The 22,506-nt window shown below is 36.1% G+C and overlaps 1 protein-coding gene across 3 annotated transcripts in view; it reads right to left on the bottom strand.

Annotated features, from left to right (window-relative positions):
• LOC106134985 (supervillin) overlaps positions 1-22,506 on the bottom strand; it is a 158,041-nt gene that overhangs the window by 79,935 nt on the left and 55,600 nt on the right. For 2 of the 3 annotated variants that reach the window (XM_013335139.2, XM_013335141.2), the window contains exons 5-9: positions 11,209-13,573; positions 4,080-4,564; positions 2,384-2,656; positions 1,183-1,368; positions 568-903 (exon numbers count right to left, since the gene is read on the bottom strand). In XM_013335139.2, the coding sequence (XP_013190593.2) occupies positions 568-903; positions 1,183-1,368; positions 2,384-2,656; positions 4,080-4,564; positions 11,209-13,573 (3,645 nt within the window). The remainder of the gene's footprint in view (positions 1-567; positions 904-1,182; positions 1,369-2,383; positions 2,657-4,079; positions 4,565-11,208; positions 13,574-22,506) is intronic. The other variant, XM_013335142.2, reaches the window with a different exon arrangement.

The raw sequence follows: 22,506 nt of genomic DNA, 5'->3' as shown, positions 1-22,506 counted from the left end.
AAATATCGAGACCAAAATAAATATTACATAACGCAAATTGGCATATGAGAGTGATTTATTGTGTTCGATGGTATTTTAATTCAGTGCATGCATTATAATTACCCAAGCTTTTTACATTTGTAATTGTCTAACAAAACCACTGTAAGAGGAACATACGTGTTAATTATGTCAAAATACACTATAAACCTGAAAACAAAATTTTAATTAGTACCAAACATATTTAAAATTATTATAGGTTATAATAAAAGGTTATTCCAAAATGTCAGTTCCGGCGGCAAAATCCATCAAAGTTAATGAAAAACAACGAAGTCATAAAAAGGCAAAAGGTATGTACGCTACTCGTGTATACTAAAAATAAAAATAAAAATAGGTCACCTATGTGATTTCAGGTGGAAAATACAAGCATGCAAATAGTGTAATCCATGTTAAGTGTTCTTAAAACTTCGTGCAGGTAACTCATGCAGAGGAAAACAGCTTACCTGCAAACCTACAATATTAGTGCTGAACCCGAAGCGACAACTCAAGCAAAACGACAAAAAAAAACTTAAAAAAATAACAAAATCAGACCTAAGCTCCTAAACTTTGCATTCTGCCTCATGAGATACTCTAGGGACGTATTCTTTGCGCTCGCCGAACGAAACAATTCCATTTTCAGTTGGAAATCTGGGTTACGAGGCACTTCTTCGTGGGTCAATGATTTCGTCAACCTTTCGTTCTGTTCCATGGCCTCCTGAACTTGGCTGGCCAATACGGGCATAGTACGGAGCCGTGACGTTCTCGGCACTCTTTCTTCTTTGGGTCGAGGTAACCCGGCCATGGGAGGTTTGTGCGTCAACTTCGAGTTGAACATCTTCATTTTCTCCATCAAAGACAGCTTCGCCGGATCGTCTTCGTCTAACTTAGCTGCCACCAGTGAGTGTGTGCGTATTTACATAATATTGTGCGTGTGTTTAAGACCCGAACATACACAAGTCGAGGACATGCAAAAAAGAAACAAAGCCGACAATCAAAGACAGGAAGCTTACTTCGGTTTCGATAATACAAATGTACATGCTTCTAGTTACAAATTGTACTGTAAAAAAATCAGAGTATCAAGTAAATATGACATATCATTTTCTTTTGAAAGTTTATCAGCGCAAAATAAATTCTTAATTCAAAAACGTTTCAAATGTATGTTCTTACCATCTTCGTCTCTGTCTAGCACATTTCCGATGCTCTTGGAGGGAGTGAGAGCGTATCCTTCATTGGTGGGTTCGCTGGTGGCGGTTTCGAGAGGAAATGAGATGGGTTGTGTCTTGAAGCGATCGGTTACATTCGAACTGTCCTTGTTTTTGGAGCGACTGTGGCGAAGCAGCGGTTTTGGTGTACCTGAAATTTAAAAGTTAAGGTTTAGAATTCCGAAGTTTCGTTTTGAAAAATGTTAAGTAGGAGAATTAGTTTAAAATAAAATATATTAAAAACAAACTTTCTCCAAGGTCTTCTTTCATGGATAGGATAAACAAAATATCTTTTTTTAAGAAGTATTCCCTTAGAATGACATAGCAGGCCAGTGTAAAGGATTTAAGAAATGCTATTTAAATAGTCAATATAAGTAACTGAACCGTTTAGAACCTCTGAATTTATTTATGTAGAAAACACGCCTTAGCTGTTGCTCATATCCCTATCCATTCATTCCAATGGCCATTACTTATATACGATGCAAAGTAATTCATTTAAATTAAAAAAATAATGAATAACATCATCTCGTTCTTGACCTGACCAAGGATCGAACCAGATATTATGATTCAGCAGTAGTACTTATAACGAACCTTGCGCCAGAGAAACGCAAAAATAAACTGTGATCTCATATTTTTTGGGCTGGTCTGCTACATGCGGCTTATTTTAAAAGTTACTACATTTATATTTACAATCTCTTTCTCTTTTTTATAAATAGATATTCTCTTACTACCCCGCACCAAATTCTCTCTCAAGCAATGTTCACGTGGATGACTGGAAGAGATTGTATAATGCGATACGGCCGCCTGTTGTGCATTATGTTAGCATAAGCACAATACTCGTATATATATATATGTTATAATTTTCGTAAAATCTTCTTTGTAGTTTATCTTTCTGATCACGTTTTTAGTTTAGAGCTCAGGGTCTGATTTATACAGTATGTTCTGCACTTTACATGTCGTGGAAGAATATAATTAATATTCATCAATCTTTTCGTTCGTTAGCTCTGTCTACCACGCAAGGAATATAGGCGTAACGTTTTCATGCAAATTCAGTATGGGTACTCAACCTGTCCATTCACCAGAACGCCCCCACTTTAGTCAAGGTAAGTCCATCAAGGCCTTACCTTTAAAAAAATCCTATCAACAAATACATGATTGTGATTTACCTTTAGCCTGCTGCTGTAACGCTTGCCACATGCTAGCTCTGGCCACCACACTGTTACTCTTCACCAGCCCCAATGCGAAAGTCTCTGTATTCCTCTCATCATCACTGCCCCTGTCTTCGGGGCTCCTCAGGGCTTCGGTCTCCGTGGATTTCCTCTCTCGCTCCATGGTCATGAGGCCTCTTTCGATGGATGATGTGGACCACTCGTTGCTGCTGCTGTTGGTGGCGTGGTTGTCACGGATCTCCTGGCTTTCGATCAGCCCTAACTCCTCACCTGGAATTTGGCAAATTATACTGTTGAGAGGATTTTAATACTTATCGCAAGTTTTAAACTTTGTGGGGAAACAAAGTCATATAGGCAATTATGAGATCGATGTTTGTCAGGCAATGTAACAATAATTTTTTACATTATCTTCCGTGATTATTTTCTTCCTATTACTCTGGACGAGACCGAGGTGCGTCTTTTTTGATCATGATCCTGGATAGGGTGGGACATAGTCTAACAAGTAAGTATTTAAATTTATAAGTGAATTTACGAGATTTATCTCTTTATTTGATTGGTTTCAACTAAATCTAAAAACCTATCAACGGGGTTAGTACAATTATTTACTAGCTTTTCCCCGCAGCTTCGACCGCATGGAATTAGCGCCACCTACACCCACGAATTTAACGCCACCTACAAATAAATTAAGGTTTTTGGATAATATTTACGGGAACAACAGTTTTTAACTTGATGAATAATTACCCTATGTCCTTCTCCAGACTCTTAATTTTATATATTATAAGCAACATTTCAAAAATATTGATTCAGAAGATAATGCGTGAAAAGAAACCAAGTAAACTTACTTTCGCATTTAAAATATTAGTTGAGGGTTTAAAGCCTCTATCTTAATGAAACTTAACAGAGGGTTTTCTTATAGTTCGACCTAATTCAACAAGTTCAACAATATTAACTCATAGACAAAGGAATAGTACCCTAAACAGTACAAAAGCCAAACAAAGGAAGAGATTACTTTGCCTGTGTTGTGTTCTATATTCGCTCAAAATTGGCACAAATCTCTTACATTGTTTTGGCATCTTTTGCCTACAATTGTACCATTGGCTAACATGCTAGCTGATGTATTCGCCAAGAATGAATTGTAACTTCCTACTTCAGTATTGTTAGGATGGCTTGTTTTAAACATCCTTTCCTAACAAACAATGTTGACAAACATATAGTCCATATTATTTGGATCAAATCAACTATACCCAGAATGGCTTTGAACGTAAGCCTCAATCAAATAGTTATGACAATGCCATTTTTTACCCAATGCAATCAATGTCAATTTAATGCAATAACCAACCATTATATTACCATTTGATACGTTACTAACGCAGCGGCAATTTGTCAAACACCACGTGCGTTACATTGACCTAAATTATCAGAGAGACATCGGCAAGGTTACAACGGTGTTATTTTCTAAACGGACCAAATATGAATAGCGGCAACGAGTAAATCTAAATTTACCGAGCATAAACAAACTGGGCGCGACGCTGCACTCGCCCGATTACTTGCACATGTTTACTTTATGACAGTGTTTTGATTGCGCTGTAAACAAGCCCTGAGCTTGAATCGCACTCCCATTTGCCGTGATCGTTAAAATGAATTTTATAGCAATCATAAACGGAGAATGTTCTCGATTGACAACGTCACTTACCGGAATGAGGACCAGAATCCCTGGATGACGCACGGTTGTAAACTCCACTATCACAAGACACATTCAAGCTCCAATTATCCGCTTCAGCTTGCTGCCTTTCGTCTTCGTCCAAAGCGCGACAGTCTTCGTCAAGCGCGACGCGCACTTTATTAACTTCTTGTTCTATCTCGTCTAACGTAGACTGTCTTCTCTCTTCATTCGGACTTATGTTTTCAAAGTCAAGAAAAGTGGCCTCGCCGTAACTATCGTCCTTGTCTTCCTCGTCATTTGAAACACCGTTCACGAGCGGAGACTTCACAGAGAAGACATTAACGCCGAAGGGAGGAGAATCTAAAGTTTTTACAAGCTCTGTAAAGGGATCTCTTTCGGGTTCCTCAGCGTAGGGGCCCCTGGTCGAGGGCACAACACCGGACTCGACGGGGCTTCTCGGAAAACTACAGCCCGCAGATTCGAACGCTTGAAAACTCTGTTGGCCCGGCTCCAAACTGCGGAATGAGAAAAGAAACGCGTCAATGTACAACTCTGTAATACATAAGAAAGAGACGGCCACCGTTTCGGCTGGCGTTCATAATTTTCGATGAATTATGGCATGAGTGATTGGATTGGCGTCGCCAATCCATCGTTTTGTGTCAGTTTGACATCAACGGCAATATTCTAAATATAAAAGTCAATAGATTTGGACTATCGAAATTCAACCGTTAAAATAAGTTCGGAAGCAATACTTTTGTTTTATATAATACTAGCTTTTACCCGCAGCTTCGCTCGCGCGGATTAAGCGCCACCTACAGTTTCGCCCCCGCGAATTCCGCCACTTACTAAAGAATACAGATTTTTCCTTAATTCCACGGGAACTTTAGTTTATACCGCGATTAAAAGTACCACCTATTCCACACTCTAATTTATATACATGCAAAATTTCAAGATGATTGGTTCAGTAGATAACACGTAAAAAGAAAACAAACAAACTCACTTTTGCATTAATAATATTAGTTGGGATTTCGGTTTCGTCCAAGCTCTCAATTGCATTTGGTGCACTGAAATATAAAGACCGCTTGACGCAAACATAAAACGACATTTCAATATAGGAATTGAATTCAATAACTTTTCTGAATTTAACTGGCAAGCAAATTCTTTTCGTGACTTTCAATGATTTCACGTGACAAATAAATAGACTACTCGATTAAAACTGGCGCTAGTTTTAGAACACCCTTCATAAAAGTCACCTTTCAATCTATTTGAACCTTCATACTTCTCAAGACGCGAACTATTCAAGGACTCAATTACGATATAGTTCTAGTTTCTAGAAAGCAATCTATGTTCGTAACTCAGGACTAATACTATGACTACATTAAACATATTTTCAACTGAAATTATTTCAACCGCTTATTTTAACCTATCAGTTATTATTTTGATATTAAAAGTAAGCTTTTGTGTGTGTACAAACGGTTTTTAATAAATAAATAGTTAAACGAGATTATGAGAATATGACCAATAAAAACAATATTTCGAATAATTTTGCAGACAGCTGAAGCATTAGTTTAAACCTTGATTACAAACGTTCTTAATGAATGAAGAAATGGTACAAGCAGCGATCAAATTAAAATCCTGACCAAGAGGCGACCAGCTTGATATAAAAATTTCTTTGGCATGCATTACACAGGTAAAGGTCGGCATAAGGTCCCTAACCCTCCTTAGGTTACGCACGTTTAGTTACACGAAGGACCTTTTACACGGGTCAGTGGATAGTTTGATATTAAAGCGGCTTTAATACCAAACAATTTCTCAAATTAAAGCAAAAACCATAGTAATAGAAACCGATATGAATAATGTCGTAATCATCTGTTCTTACTCTCCTTTCCTATATTAAAATAAATACATGAAGTACCACTCATATCGGACTATTAAAAGACAAATAGTCTGCTGTCAAACTTTTGCAACACAATTGTAGTGCAAGTACAAGTTATCGATAACCATACATCCCTAGTAAGTCATTCATGAGCCACTCATAAAATATCGCGTTTAAGACATCAAATGCAACAAACTGCGACAATAATGCAATGTAACTATGCTCTTTTAAGGCCAGTCGAGTTGGTCATAAAATTCCCGATGAGCGCAGCACAACGTATCCAGAAATAGTGCTTGACCCACTAACGGCTGGAGATAGTATTTCCGTCATGAAGACACCGCCCCGATTGGCATACGAGGCGGTTAATGCAGACGATGTTAATCATTGGATTAGTGTAATTGAAATAATTTAGTGGATGGCGTACCAAAATGGATATTTTAGGCCCGAAATTTGAATAATAATAAGAGCAACGACAAGTCTTTAACAAATGTTATACTTGCGCTATAATGACGTCGTTATCATTCACGGGGTAGATAGAGCCAACAGTCTCGAAAACACTAAAAGGCTACGTTCAGTTGTATGGTCAAATAATGGAAATGAGATATTTATTTAATATCCAATCAAACAACTGATCTGATAACAATAAAAATTATCCCGAATTGACACTTATACCGGTATTTGTAATGTTTTATTCGGCACGGTGTAGAAGAATTATGCTGATGTTGACAGACAAAACGCCGAAAGTGATTTTATACTATAAACAATGTTGGGAACGTAAAGTCAACATTTTACCTGACACCAAAGGCTCCTGTTTAAAAACTCAATTAAGCATTCAGGATCAAATTAACGGGCAGGTAAATTGGGCAGTATTTGAAAAGGGTGAAGGCGAGGAAAATATTTGAAAGATTGGTCCCAAACTAACAAAAACACAATCAACAAACTGTCAAGTAAACGCATGTGTTTAATATTTATTGAGGTCGGTGTGGTAAACAGCAGATAAATAAAACGTTTGCTTAGCACGCACCGCATTCAACGGATGGGATTTCGAACGATGAATGAAAAGGGCAAAACTGCGCAGTTTTTCAGCTTATTTTTTTCTATTCTAACATTACTAGCATAGTTCTTTCATACTTCTCAAGACAATGCAGTACCGTGTGTTTCCAGGCACCAATAAAAAAATAATAAGACCACTCATTCCCATGGATGGCGTAAAAGGCGACTACGGGATAGGCTTATAAACTTGGGATTCTTCTTCTAGGCGATGGGCTAGCAACCTGTCACTATTTGATTCTCAAATCTATCATTAAGCCAAACACTTGAACGTGGCCTATCAGTCTTTTCAAGGCTGTTGCACTGTCTACCCCTAAAAGGGATAAAGACGTGATTATATGCATGTATGTTCAGTGAATAGCTAAAACAAGAATTGTTGCAAGACAAATGAAAATTCCCAGAATATAAGGGTTTTCAAGCTACAATTAAAACCTTTCATTTGATTCCCCACCTACTCGTACTTTGGTTTGTTTTTCTCCATTGCCCGCTAGCTAAACTTTGAAACAGCCGAGTTATTTAAAAAAAAAGGTACTTATAAAGTAGAAAATGATGATGATGATATATGATCACCACATAGAAAAAAAAACGGAAGAGACCTCGTAACTGACCTGGGACTATAATTAGTAATGCGAACATTTAGCCAAGTTGCCAAGTTACGAAGCCAAAAAGGCACCAACAATATCGTTCGTAAATGGTGTTGTTATAAATAGGCTGAATACCAATTATGTTAAATTAGAATTGATCCATGACTCATAACCTCTTAGCACAGTTGTCCATTCGAAGTTTCTTTTTCACATTGTATCGACTTCACTAAATTAGAACCTTAATCGATTATGTATTCAACGATTTTTTTAGGTCTGATAAGTCTATTCGTTGTGCCGAGCACGTAAGAATAGGATCACTCCTTATCTTTCCCGTGGATGTCATAAAAGGTAACTAAGGGAGGGGCTATGAATTAACTTGGGAGTCTTCTTGTAGGCGATGAGCTAGCAACCTGTCACTATTTAAATCACAATTTCATCAGAAGCCATATAGCTAAACGTTGCCTTTCAGTATTTCCAAGACTGTTGGCTCTGTCTACCCTGTAATGGATATAGATGTGATTATAAGGATGCATGGATATACTATTACAGTTATCGAATAATTAAGACAAGACTTTTGGCACTAGTTACCTACGAAAAAGAGTAAATTACATAATGATAAATAACAACAGCTGAACGTGAACGTGGCCAATCAGTATTTTTAAAACTGTTGGCTCTGTCCATCCCGCAAGGAATATAGACGTGGTTATATGTATGTATAAATACAATGAGTAGAGAAACCAAAACTTTTCGCTTAACCTACTTCCAATTGGCTAAGTTTAATTGTTGCCCTGCTTCAAAACACCTACGTCATTTTAAGGTAGCCTCAAAGAAAGAAAACCCTTGTTTTGATGGATCAGTTATATATATAAAATAAAAAATAAACAAAACGAAAATTTGCCACCGCATTAACGTAAGTGTAAACAGGATTCTGGCGGTTAAACATTCAAAAATAGCCCTGAATATTAAGAAAACCCTCAAAGGTAAAGTATGACTACAAAACTCAAAGGCTCTCTAATATTAGCTACAACCTTCACTTTTTATGCGGAAACAACTTTGAGATCTGAGACAGTCAACGAAGTCAAAAATTTAAACCAAGCAAAATGTATAAATTAAATTGTACAAACATACATATAGTCGTCTATATCCCTTGCGGGGTAGACAGAGCCAACAGTCTTGAAAAGACTGATGGGCCACGTTCAGCTTTTTGGTTAGAATTGAGATTCAAATAGTGACAGGTTGCTAGCCCATCGCCTAAAAGTAGAATCCTTAGTTAATAAAGCCTTTCCCTTAGTAGCCTTTTACGACATTCATGGGAAAGTGAAGGAGTGGTCCTATTCTTTTTTAACCACACGGCACATTCAATTGTACTTATATTATAAATGCTGATGTTTGTTATTCAAAAGATTTCACGCAATATCTCTAAGCGTAAACGGATTTTTATGACCGCAGTAGTTTAGACATTATAAGAACATTTAATAGAGAAAATTTAGGCGGACTAAATCGCAGGCAAAAGCTATATATATATGAACTCAAGTGAAATAATAATGTTACAAAAATGAGACCGCGAATCCTTAACGACGAAATGACATGAGCAAAGGGCCGTGATTATTGACTCGAAATGAATTTGGGCACAATCAAGTGGAAAATAAATCACATAAATTCAATAGCGAATTCGAAACAAAGACAATGGTTAACAAAGAAAAAGAAATACATATACATAGTGGCAAAATGCCACACAAGATATTGATCAAAAGATAATTGAATTGTATATGAAATCTATTTTTTCCAACTGTTTAAGATTTTTGGGGGTTTGTATACCAACAGTATGGCACTCTTATAAGATCGTCAGGTCTCAGGTCTCAGGTCTCTCACCTCTGTAATTATTTTTATTAGATTTTCTACTATATCCATTTTAAATACATTTAATAAAATAAACGAAAATTTCCCCTTTCTAATTCTGAAGCCACTAATCCAACATTTTTGTAAATATTATATACACTTTTAACACAGAGATAGCAGGGAAACCATACGATACATAGACTATACTAAGAAATATGGTTTCAATTAATTATACATATATGGCTAGACAAAGATTTCATGTTATTTTATAAAAAAAAATTAATGAATACAATCGGGAAGTTCCTTATTTAACGATCATGCCCTGGCCGGGATTCGAACCCGACCTACTGTGTCCCAAACAAGCGCACCACCGCTGCGCCACAGAGGCCGTCGAACATTCAAATGAGGTACCATGTAGCCATTACTTGGAATTACCATTACATTATTGCGTTCAATCTGGGCATATCAGTGTTATGGTAAAGTACATCAACTTATAATCAGGGGGTAGTCGTGGCGTGTAAGTGCCAGCTCCGGTCACCGTGAAGGTCACAATTTTATCACGGCATACTGCGATCAATTCTCAAAGCCAAGGTCAGTTATGCCGACAACAATACGAAATTATGAACCGAAAATTGGCGTATTTTAATAACACCAAACTGCGTTGTAACATCAGTAATGAAAACAGTAACAATATCTGTACAGCGTCTGAGACCGTAGTAAATGAAATATTTAAAAATAGGTTTAAAAAGGAAGTGCGCATTTATCTTTTTTGCTACCTATTTCATGAATAGTACAGAATTTATTATAGTGCTTTGAAATAATTGTATACCTAAAATGTGAATTCTCATTCAAATAACTAATACAACTTCAACACACTACAATATTTATAAGCCTAAAAGCACTTCTGCATACGTGACCTAAATTGCACTTAACAGCAAGCGGTATACTAACCTACATGCGGCTAATAGGTGAACTAACGGATTACTTACAACTCCAAAAATGGATCATCCATAATTAGACGGTACATTTCGCCTTATTTGAACAGTTTGTACACAAAACAGAAACAACGCATATAATATTGTAAACAGAAAAAAATTCATTCGGTCTAGAACGATCTAACACAAGGCAGACGGCAGACTGAACCGTGTGATGTCAGTCGAATGAAAATCACCAAAATTAACATCGGGTTTGTTTGCAGAGTACGCGCTTCGCTAATTACAAAAAGACGTCTGAAGGTTTCATTCATTATCAAGGCTTATCTGGAATGAATTCCTTAATCATAGTTTGAATTCAAATTCAAACTTTGAATTAAGAAGATGCGCCGCTATCGCTTTAAAGAGCTTTGACATTTGTACAAGTGTTTCGACAATCAATGCCAGAACACTATACAAATACCTAACGTTATTTAAAGATAATGTGAAAAACTTCTGCCCTCGTAAACCGCTAAATACAGGCTAATGAGTAAACACCGCATCGAGACAGAAGAAATGTACAGGGTTCGTAACAAAACATTCATTGGCTGCCCACGCCACGCCGCCCATCAAAATAATGGCGCGGAGCCAATATTCGGCTCCTAACTCACCGGTCGATGCAGAGCACAATCACCTTTACACGAAAAAAGCCATAATTCAGGACGCTGCCCTACCGAGAATAAAGAGTTTCTAACAAAACAACTCAAAACTTGAAACAAAATGATCTGTTTTTATGTAAAATAATCTTCTGAATATTAATAATTTTAGATACTTAGGGAATTTTATCAAGTTAATTTGAAAACTAATAACAAATGAAGCAAAAGTTGTTGGTTTCTTACCTGGAAGTTTTCGAAGCTGACCGCATTTCATCAATGGTGATAGGTTGCGTTTTAAAACGCTCTTTATCACGATTCTTGTATCTAGATGTCGAAGGCTGTTCTTTAGGATTCACTTCGGTAAGGGCTTGCTCCATACTTTTTATCCGTGCAGCAATAGACGGAAACGACTTGGGCTTATGGTCGTTGCCAGTTTCCTGCGGATTTTTCAGCTCCCACGGTTCACAATGTCCGTTTTCACAATTTTCCACTTTCAACCTCCTCGTATTCAGTATCGAGAGTAACTCTTCGTTCACATCACTAGCTAAGCTTTTTGAACGAGCATTAGATTTTGGCCGAAGATTTCTCCTCCGGACGACTGCACTAGGGTAACTCTCATCCGGGTTGGACGCGAGATTCAGCACTCGTCGCGGTCCTGCCGCCGACAAGTCGTTCGCATCGCAACTGAAATTCGTCACACTAATGTTCGTATCGTTGTCTGCGCAAAATGAGAGTCGTGGGCGCGGCGATTGGCTACGTTCCCTACTGAGACTTGAACCTCTTTGCTTTAAAATAGGCTTAACCGTCGCATCGCACTCCGATCCAGAATGATCCGATGTTCGGGACCTGAGCAGTGAAGGTCTTCGAGAGCTTCTGTCGTCTTCGCTCAAATCAAAACTAGAAGCTTGTCCTTCGTCGCCGGACAATTTTTTTGATGATTTAAGAATTGGCTTTTTTGGAAGATCAAAATCATTTTCTTCATACTCATTGGATTTCTTTTTTAGTATCGGTTTCGGTGTATCTGTTAGTAGAATATCTGGACAAGGCCTTTCCTCGGAAAAACTCTTTTTCTTTAAAATCGGTCTCACTATTTCTTTATCATCATCTATTATTTCAGCGCCGCCAGCGGCTGCTAATAAAACAGCTTGAGCGATAGATACGTGAGAGGATGTTGTACTGCTACTGGAACTAGAATTCGACTTCCGTTTTAATATGCCATGTGGTTCAGGGGAGCCATTAGAAATATCTTCATGTACATGTTCTTCCTCTTTACTCATTTTTCTTTTTAAAATGCCTTGGATTTGACCATCAGGAGATCTGTTCCTTACGACATCCTCCAAAGAGGATCTCCTATTTTTCAAAATGGGTTTGTTCATATCCAGAGAACCATCCTCAGCAAATGATACTTCTGGACTACACGACCTTCTCCTAGCAACTTGAGACTCATCCAAACTGCAACGCTTTTTCAAAATTCCTTGGCGCTGTCTGTTTTCAGAACGGCAACTACGGGGTTCTATAACGCTAGGTGAGAATGTGACCGGGGGAGAAGCAATAGCGTGATTGGATGTTGACAGAGTGTTTTCATCATGAATAGATTTTCTCTTTAAAATAGACACAGGGGTATGACTACAGGACGTCGCTGAAGTATCGAGACGGCGATTTTGACTAGACGAATCATTATTGAGATCAGAAAACATTGCACTTTGTTTCTCAAAGTCTATTAGTCTCTGAGCTGCCTGGTCGATATCCTGCAATCTCTCTGATACTCCTCTATTCTGAACAGGTCTCTCATTTATAAGACCATAATTAAATGTGTGATTTTGTTCAGCTTTCGGCACAAACAAGGAATCAAAATTCGACTCAGGTGTGTCTAAATGTAACTTATTACTAGTTAAGTTATTTGACAATTTGTTAACCCTATCTAAAGTCTGTTTAGTCAATGCAGCTAAGCTGTCCATCTCCTGGGAAAGTCTAGAGTTACTCGTATGAGGTCTAACAGTTTCATGTAATATTGACATTTTTTCGGTTTCTTTTATGTCTTCTTGTCCAGGTTTGATATTAAGTTTATGACTACGTGAAGTTTCTTTTAAAACATTTTTAGAAGATTTTTCATTAGTGGTACTTTTGTCTCTTGGAGAATTATTATCTAAACTAGTCAGTCTTTTCTTTGAATAATGATATTTTTCACTAAGACTTTCACTATCCTTTTGAGCTCTATGTCTTCTATCGTTACGAGTACTCTCTGAATCACTCTTTACTTTCTCTGGACTTTTACGAACTGTTTTACATCTAGGTGATTCTAGTTTAGACTTTGATTCTTTCACAGAATCATTTTTATTAGGAGATGAAGAAGTGCGAGGGGATTTTTCTGGGGTCTTTTTAGATAATGGGATGCAGCTAGGTTTTGAACTGGAATCGGAACTTCGACGTCTTTCATTAGACTTAGAAGCTGTGAAGTTAGACGGCGGCGACTTAAGTGGGGATGACTTAATACCAAATGATAAGTTAAATGTGCTTTTAGGAGATACTCTGGAAGACGGCAGTGAGTTTTCAGTCTTGGATTGTGATGAATCAATGGATCGACGATTTTTCGTTTTGTGAACAGTTCCTGAAACAAAAAAGAGATATATAAATAAGAGACTAGCTAAAACATAAATATATTAGTCGTTAAAGGATAAACCACTACCGCGAAATAAGCCGGAAGAGGAAACTGTTGACCCGCGCATGTGTATTGTTCTAAACAGGTTCAACGACTCTTCATAGGCTGATTGACGTGATATTTCACGCGATATAGCCTAATGCTATTGTTACTAACCATAACGTAAAACTCAACACATTGTAGGTATTTTAATCATTAACGTATTGGGAAATCATAATTCTATTTATTTACATTAAGGACGCAAAGATACAAAAAAAATTGTTTTTAAAAAACCGTGAAGGTTTATGCACATAATAATATTAAGTATCATTTCACTAGAGGACGAAGTAGCACATGTCGTGGCAAAAGTTTATTTTCATCGTAAGAGTCACAACCACAGAATTATTATTTAGTACGCTACGATAAAATAATTCTGTGTTCGATCGTAAAGTTACTAAATATGGCATCAAAATGACGATAAAACATTTGTTTCGGACAGACTTGCACCTGATAATGTCCTGTCGCGGACACACGGACCAAACACGTGTCGCATTGAAGGCTGTGGTCGCTGCGGTTTCTATACCGACAGATGGAAGTGCAGGGCCGCAGGCTATAGTAGTGTTAATGGAATGATAGGTTTATTTATTAAGGATGTAATGTTATATAAGATAAACAAGGAGAGTGTGGACGGAAAGGTCGGAGTGGGAAGACCTAGACGAACGTATCTTGATCAAATTAAGGACGTCCTGGTAAATGGTCAGGTCAAAAGCACCCGAAACCGCCGAGCTTGCATGAAGAAAGTTATGAATGTGGATGAAGCAAAGGAAATATGCAAAGATCGTGGCAAGTGGAAAGAGATAGTCTCTGCCTACCCCTCCGGGAAAGAGGCGTGATTTTATGTAAGTATGTATGTATGATGTGATGTTTCATTAGATGGCATTAAAATAATACCATCTGGAATGTACACTATAAACAAAAAAAGCCCTCCTTGATTAGGATATACCTGCTCGTATTCAATGAAAACTTTAGCACGGCTTCTGAATTTTCATGTCTTATAACGTGCCAGAATTTGTTTTGCTATAATAAAATGTTACTGGGAAATTATAAAATTATAAAGTTTTGTAAAAAAAAAGAATGCATCAAGATTGGTTCAAATGCATAGGACCACCTTGAAACTTTATATCACACCAACTTATGAATGGGGGAAAAGAAGTATTGATTCATGACGTAAAGCTTTTAGATTAAATCGTTTTATCTTGCTAATCCATTAAAAGCACCTAAATGCAAAATGCATTACTAAATTTATTCACTTATGATAAGAGATTATCCTTTTTGCTTTCAGTAGAGATAAAATTATAAAGCTTATATTATTATGATTTCCCTTTGTTATGTTATAATTCGTCAATATAAACAAACGAAGTACAAATAGTCGCACCTTTATCCTTCACGGGATAGACAGGACCAACAGTCTCACAAAGACTGAAAGGCCACATTCAGCATCAGCAATTGAGATTCAAATAGTGATAGGTTTCTAGCCCATGGCCTACAATACATTTTTTAAAAGTACTTGTTTTGCTTATGCTTTGTCCTGTAGCTTTACTATCATTTCATATTCAAAATATTGCATAACATTTCCTTAACAAATCGCAACAAGTTTAGTAATGACATCATAATAACAGTCATTTCATGTTAATCCATTAGGAAACACTGCTGTAATTTCACCTTTCTATTAGTTTAGTTTGTGCGCAATTACTCTTTCAGCATTATACAATTTGCATTGAAACATTTCGTATAAATGGCAGCGTTTCAGTATGTTCAGGTTCTAGCTAAATCTTGTTTGACCTGCAGACTTCGACCCTCACCTTTTTGACCAACCGCACGAAGCGAGTGAGGTCTATCAATCAACTTGGAACAAAAATACCAATTTTTTTTTATTTATGTATAATAATTTTTAAAGCGATAATTTTTGAACGGATGGCCTGAATTTGATGAAATTTAAAATGTGTGTGAAGAATTTGTCAATAGCATGCATCAAAATCAACATAAGTAGTTTAATGGATATTCCGAATTTTGTTAAAATTTAATGTTATTGCGAGGAAAAAAACTACCGAAATCACTATCACATTTAAATACAAAAGTCGATAGTCAGGAAACTAATACGAGTAGTACTGATTAAATCCTAGCTTCTATGCCCTGGTAAGAAACCGACGTCTTATTAGGCACCCAATTTTTTGGGTCCGAAAATAAATATAGACAGGTATACATTTAATATAATTATGCGTACCTAGTGCCGTGTGGTGCCCGGCACCAATACAAAAAAGAATAGGACCACTGCATCTCTTTCCCATGGATGTCGTAAAAGGCGACTAAGGGATAGGCTTACAAACTTGGGATTCTTTTCTAGGCGATGGGCTAGCAACCTGTCACTATTTGAATCTCAATTCTATCATTAAGCCAAATAGCTGAACGTGGCCATTCAGTATTTTCAAGATTGTTGGCTCTGTCTACCCCGCAAGGGATATAGGCGTGACCATATGTATGTATGTATGTATGCGTACCTACGATTATATATAACGACGTCCTTATATTCAAATCGTGAGCGAAATCAAACTAAAAGCGGACGCATGTTTGCAATGTAAGGCCGAAAGTTTTAGATACAACGGGAATATAATTTGTTTCAGTGTTAATGCATTTCTGGGAAAAGCTCATCAGTTGTTTAATGCCTTTTGTGGTAATTCATCTTTAAGACTTCTATTTACCTACTGAAGACTGATTTATTCAAAAAGGCTGTTAATGTTCCAGCCAGCCAAAACTACAGTTAGCAGCAAATCCTCAAATACATTTTTTTTTTTGGTTAAATATAAACAAAAGGAAGGCTTGTGCCCAGCAGTGGAACCTAAATGGATTAACGACCCTTGTTCTACCCACTGATGAGCGTAGGCCCTTCTCATGTACGCCGGCCCTATAATAGAAATTCCGGATAACAAATTATGTAAATCCTTACATCTACATAATTTTATTGAATTTTAACGACAGCTCTGAATATAAAATCTTGGACTTAGGCGTAAGTTGCACAGAACGAAGTTAAGACGTGGACGTAGATCGGACTTTTGTCTCAACCACGTCTTAACCTTAACATTTTAATGCGATCAACATTTTTAGAATCTAATTAAAAGAGAATGAACTCTTCATTAACAGACAACAACAGCATATAAAACCCAGCACTTCGTGAAATCAAACTTAATTCATGGTTCCGATGTCATCGCCCTCCGAGCTTGACTAAACACTAGGCTATTAGTCACAGAGGGTAAGGTCAAAAAACTCCTTTTATAGGTAAATGTCACCAATATTCAATACTGTACAAATACCTAGACATTTCAAAAGATATAAACAAACGAATGCAAAATACCCATTTTTTAATTGATTCTTGCTCGTTGTAAGTTGATTTATTAAATTTTCCAATCCCAACCCAACGTTATCCAAAATATTAAAAAGAAAATATTCCTTGTTTGTTTTGTACTTTAACTGGACTGGATTATGCTTGACGCCACTTTACATCCCAGCTTTACCAACCATTTTATCTCAATTGCCGAGCTTAAACTCCCTTTTTTTCGATATCATTATTTAATCCCACCTCTTAGTTTTTTATTTTATCATCAATACCGCTACCAATCAATACCACCAATATTATAATACAATATTTTTATTATCAATACCCAGGTCCGCTGTGTACCTGTTGCAGATACTTGTATATAATCTGTAGTTGTAAAACGATTTTGCTAAGTTTTATCGCCGGCTGCGTGTCAGCAACCCTTCTAGGAATCGTACCTACGCCTACAAGTACATTTCTACAAGGACGAATTTATATTGTGTCGAAATAAAGATTATATGCGGAATACAATTCATAGAAAACATAGAGATAGATAAATTAAAAGAAATTTAAGGGTCTGAACAGTCGCAGGCGGCCTCTAGTATGTAACAATTTCATTACAGTTTTCTTAAAGATATAAAGTTTGTCACTTGCTGCAGCTTGTTTGTATGTAAGGGTTAATCGGTCGGAAATACTAACCCAAACGTGACAATTCTTTTACCGTTAAAAAGTACCTACATTATGTGCGGGTGTTATGGGCTATGTGCTGGGCCACGACGTGGCGGGTCACTAATCTTTAATAATCCATGTAAATATTATTGTCAAACTTAAATAAAGTTAAAACTTAAATAACCTCATGATATTATCAGCCTCAATTGATAAACGACACCATGTTCCAAAAGACACCGTGGTAAAAGAATCAATCCCTTCTCTTTCCCATGGATGTCGTAAAAGCCGACTAAGGGGTAGGCTTATAAACTTAGGATTCTTCTTTTACGCGATGGGCTAGCAACCTGTCACTATTTGAATCTCAATCCTATCTTAAAGCCAAATAGCTGAATGTGGCCTATCAGTCTTTACAAAACTGTAGGCTCTGTCTACCCCGCAAGGGATATAGACGTGATTATATGTATGTATGTATAAAAGAATCAAAACAAATCTTTGTTAAACATAACTCATGTTGGTTGCTTCAATAGGGCTACTACTTCAGTAGCTGACTAACTGTCTAGAATGTAATGTGTGGTTCATTTCCGCCCAAACTGTTAGACAACTTGGCAGTAATCCAAATAGGCAAATAATCGTGACACTTAATCATGTCAAAGATAACACTGTTTACCAATATTAACTAGAAAAATATAATATTGGTACACTACAAAAAATACCCGTATAAAGTGCAATAATCAAAATGATGGAATCATGAAAATCAAGCCTTTGGTAATACCTACGACTACTTGACTAGTAAAGACTTAAAAACCAAAGAATTGCAAATCGAAAGCTTATATAACTGGACGAAGATAATAGTGGCTCACTAAAAAAATTATAAAGCGCAATAATTATAAATGATAATAGCATGAGAAGCCTTAGGCAACTGCGACTACTTTTGACTGAGCTTTTAAAAATAAAAAATACTCCTGCATGGAATTTAGTGTACCTACATAAATAAACTAAAAAATTGCAAGTTAAAAGCATAAAAAACGTCCTAGCATATTATTTTATCATGAAATACTCGTTACATCATAATACATATTACAGAGTAATCATCCGGAGTCGTAATTGCTCCAAGCTCGATCAATCAGAGCTAAGGCTCAGATGCAATCGGATATTAAAATACTTGAGAATTAACTGGATCGGAGTATCAAAGGTAAAACGGTTCATCTGGCATCCAGTTAATTTAACTTACTTTGGTTTTCTACGATAACTGCCTATTTTGGGTAACAGTGTAGAAAAGACAGAAAGGTTTTAGTTGTAAGGTTCAGTTATATGGTTAAGTGGTGGAATTTAGATAGATAATTTTCTTCTTAAAACTATAGGCATACTCGTACATGGACCAAACTTTTATAACTGTGTTTACCTTAGACTGATTTTAAATTTCATTTTAATAGGACACAAAAAGAAAAAGAAATCCCCGAAGTCCGGGTTTTATAAATAGCGTCTATAAATTTAGGAAATGATCAAACTGGAAAGATGCCTTCCGACTCTGGTCACAATTTTATTTTATTTTAGGATTGAGGATATGGCGTTCAAAATGTCATTTTTAAAATACATTTATTTTAGATATTGATAAATTATATATTAAGATGCCTGTTATTAAATTAAACGCATTTTATTTAGGCCTGCTGTTTTAAGTAATTGTTCAAACAAAGAAGCCAGAGAAATATAGAACAATTTCCTACGTCCTTCATTGAAATTCAAGAAAGAGCTGGAAGCAGTCTACTATGAATATAATAATAAATATCCACAAGACTCAACATTTAGTAATATTTTATTTGGAGAGAACCCTTTTTTGCTACTTTCCTGCGTAGAATTTTGATGTTGTTCATTTTAATACAAGCACAGATGTTCAGTTATTTACTTCATAAGTTGATTTACAATATTACCTCACATCATTGACACTCACGTTCAGAAATGTGAGTTTTTCTAGTTGCAATCCCAACTAATATTATAAATCCGGAATTAAGTTTGAACATTTGTTTGTTCACGTTTTACCACAATTGAACAAAAATTTCAAATGACCATAGTTAAGAAAACTGTGGAAATAATGTTTTTCTAATAAAACGACTGTCTCAGTAAAATTCTAGGAGACTTATACATTATTATTATCTTAACGTAATTTGTATGCGACGTTTCGCGTTAGATGTAAAGTAAAGAATGACATCTTTGCTCAAGTGCTCAACTTCCAGACTTCTTGCAGACTACGCTGATAAATAAAACTTAATGCATACTCCTAGAGACTAGGTGATTTTAATATTATATATAATATATATCACCGCACACATTTTCCAAAAAAGACAATAATTTGGAGAGTCAACTCATTATACGATTATTATATTGAATTATTAGTGTATAATAAACTATTTATCATGCAAACAAAAACAAATATGCTACAGAATATAGAATAATTATTTTCAAAAGTGAGGTTGCTATGCAAAAAAAAAGCGTACCACGGTATCTATACAGGCAATATAATGACGAGGGGTCGCCAGTTCATAGCCCGTTCGGACGGACAATAACCCCGGTGTAATTTAGCAAAAATGCCGTCCAGGCAACTTAGGTTCCAGTGATTAATCTCTAGTTTGCCAACTTATAAATATCAAAAACCACACTCTCAGTCATTTCTATTCTAATCTTTGCCTAAAAATTGGTAGGCTTAAGCTAAAAACTGACTTTCAGTTCCTCCAACTAATTTAAGCAAAAATGCAAAAAAAAACGTCCGCCTAAAATCTCTATAAACTTAAACTCATTATGCAATTTCAATATCTATGCTATGTTACTGAAAAGTTTTATAAAAATCCGTTTAGTAGTTTTTGCGTAAAAAGGACAAACATCCGCACATCCCTATAAACTTTCGTATTTATAATATCGTTTAAAACTTTTTTTAAAACAGTTTCATCTTCCTTTCGATTCAACCCGTTTGCTGTCCTCATTCGCAAATTGGTCCACAATACACCTGAGTGGGTAAACTAAACGAAAATCGTATTGTCAGGTGTTAGGGCGCCTGCGGGCGTCGGTCGCAATTTTCAATTTATTCGTTTGAGACAATTCTATTTCGATTGAGGCCATGTTTCGTTTCGTTTGTGAAGTGATGCAGTTTTATTTGTCCATGAATATTTATTACTTATACGTTAAAACCAAATGGTGCATTCGTATTTGTTCAATTCTTGCTTAAAAGAGAAAGACGATGGTTTTTATTTTGTCTTGGCATTTATGTCTATCAAGAAATATTTTTCATACATTGAGACCTTTGAGAAGATAAATGCCTTCTACGAGCGTCATGCCTTTAAGTACTCGATCTCATTCTCATCTATAGCGTTGGGAATCCGAAGGAGTAAATGAGTTGCACCATAGAATTATTTATCCTAATCTTAATCCATTGTAAGATAGTATTGAATCTACAGTAAATGTAAATGCATAGCATACAGGAGTCAATTCGTAACATGAATCTTTCAAAAAATCTTTTATCCTTTTTGAAATTATAAGTAACAAACAATTTGCAAAAGGACACTAGACTGTGAACGTATTATATTTCTAAGTGTTTATGATGCTGTAACGATCGTGCCTACATCATGATGATAAAATATGAACATGTCGTGGCTATTGAAAGGAACAACAAAGATAAATACAAGATTCTCAATGACAATGCGGCCAATGTAATAGTTATCTGTTGAGGTTGTGTAACTGTAAATAACGACGTACTTCCACACGTACAAACTGCGGTACAAGCGAGGTCAAAGTCGTATGGAAATGAGAATGATTACGAAGAATATCAAAATTTATAACAACAGCTTTCTGCAGCAAGAAACCAATCTAAATTTTCATATGGGCCGTATGTAAATTTGCCAATGTCTTCGTACTGAAAGTAGACCCATTCCGAGAACGATACGATATTTTTTTAAATATTTGATACTTAATTAAAACAATAGCGTCGATGGTCGAATCGATATGGTGCAGTGTTAAAATGCAGATAGGCACCGGTTCCAACCCCACCTCGGCCACGTACCAATGACTATTTTCGAAGTAATGTTATTAATGGTTAAGGTTCTTCTGCAAATGTTGCGGAGGTCAGATGGGAGTCGTTTCGTGTAAATACCTGACTCACCCAACCTAGGATCCATGGTCAAAGGTATACTCCAGGCTCCTCTCCAGCGTGGTGAGGATGCAAATGGGACTTAAGCCAGGAGGAAGAAGACTAAATCAAATGAAAAATTGTTTATTATTGGTAGGCTTACACTAAAACACACATTTCGAAATCAGTTAGTTTAATGTGATGGAAAAAATAAAGTGTTTCCTTGATTCATTATGGAAATAATCACATAACATGCTGGGTGCGCGGAATTAAATTACAGTAATCAATCTACTGATCGCAAGAATTCTTGAGAAATCACCGAATTTTAAAAGTATTTTTTTCAACAATAGATAAATTTTGTTAGCTTATTTATCGCCCACGTTAGCGAATTACTTTCAAATCTTTTCTTTCTTTATATTAAGTAACCAAATTTAATTTGTACTGGGATAGATAGGGCACCAAGAAAAAATAAATAAATATTTTTAAAGAACTCTATTTGAAATAATTAGGTTACTTAGAACACAATTTTAATATTGAACAATATTGTGAATATATCTACACATATGGTTACACATACACACTCTACTCTTAGAAGCTAGCTACAAGACTTAGGACATAAAATTAATAAAATGTTTCGTCCAAAATATTATAATGCTACTGATATAATTTTCTATAAATTATAAGGCAATTCGCGTATAAAAATACTTAGCATGAGAACCACATGTCAGAATCATAATATCAGTTGTTACG

The sequence above is a fragment of the Amyelois transitella genome, chromosome 11 (assembly GCF_032362555.1).
Source record: "Amyelois transitella isolate CPQ chromosome 11, ilAmyTran1.1, whole genome shotgun sequence".
NCBI classification, from domain to species: Eukaryota; Metazoa; Arthropoda; class Insecta; order Lepidoptera; family Pyralidae; genus Amyelois; species Amyelois transitella.
Note: the sequence above shows the minus strand (reverse complement) of the source record. Positions and strands in the feature narration are given on the sequence as shown.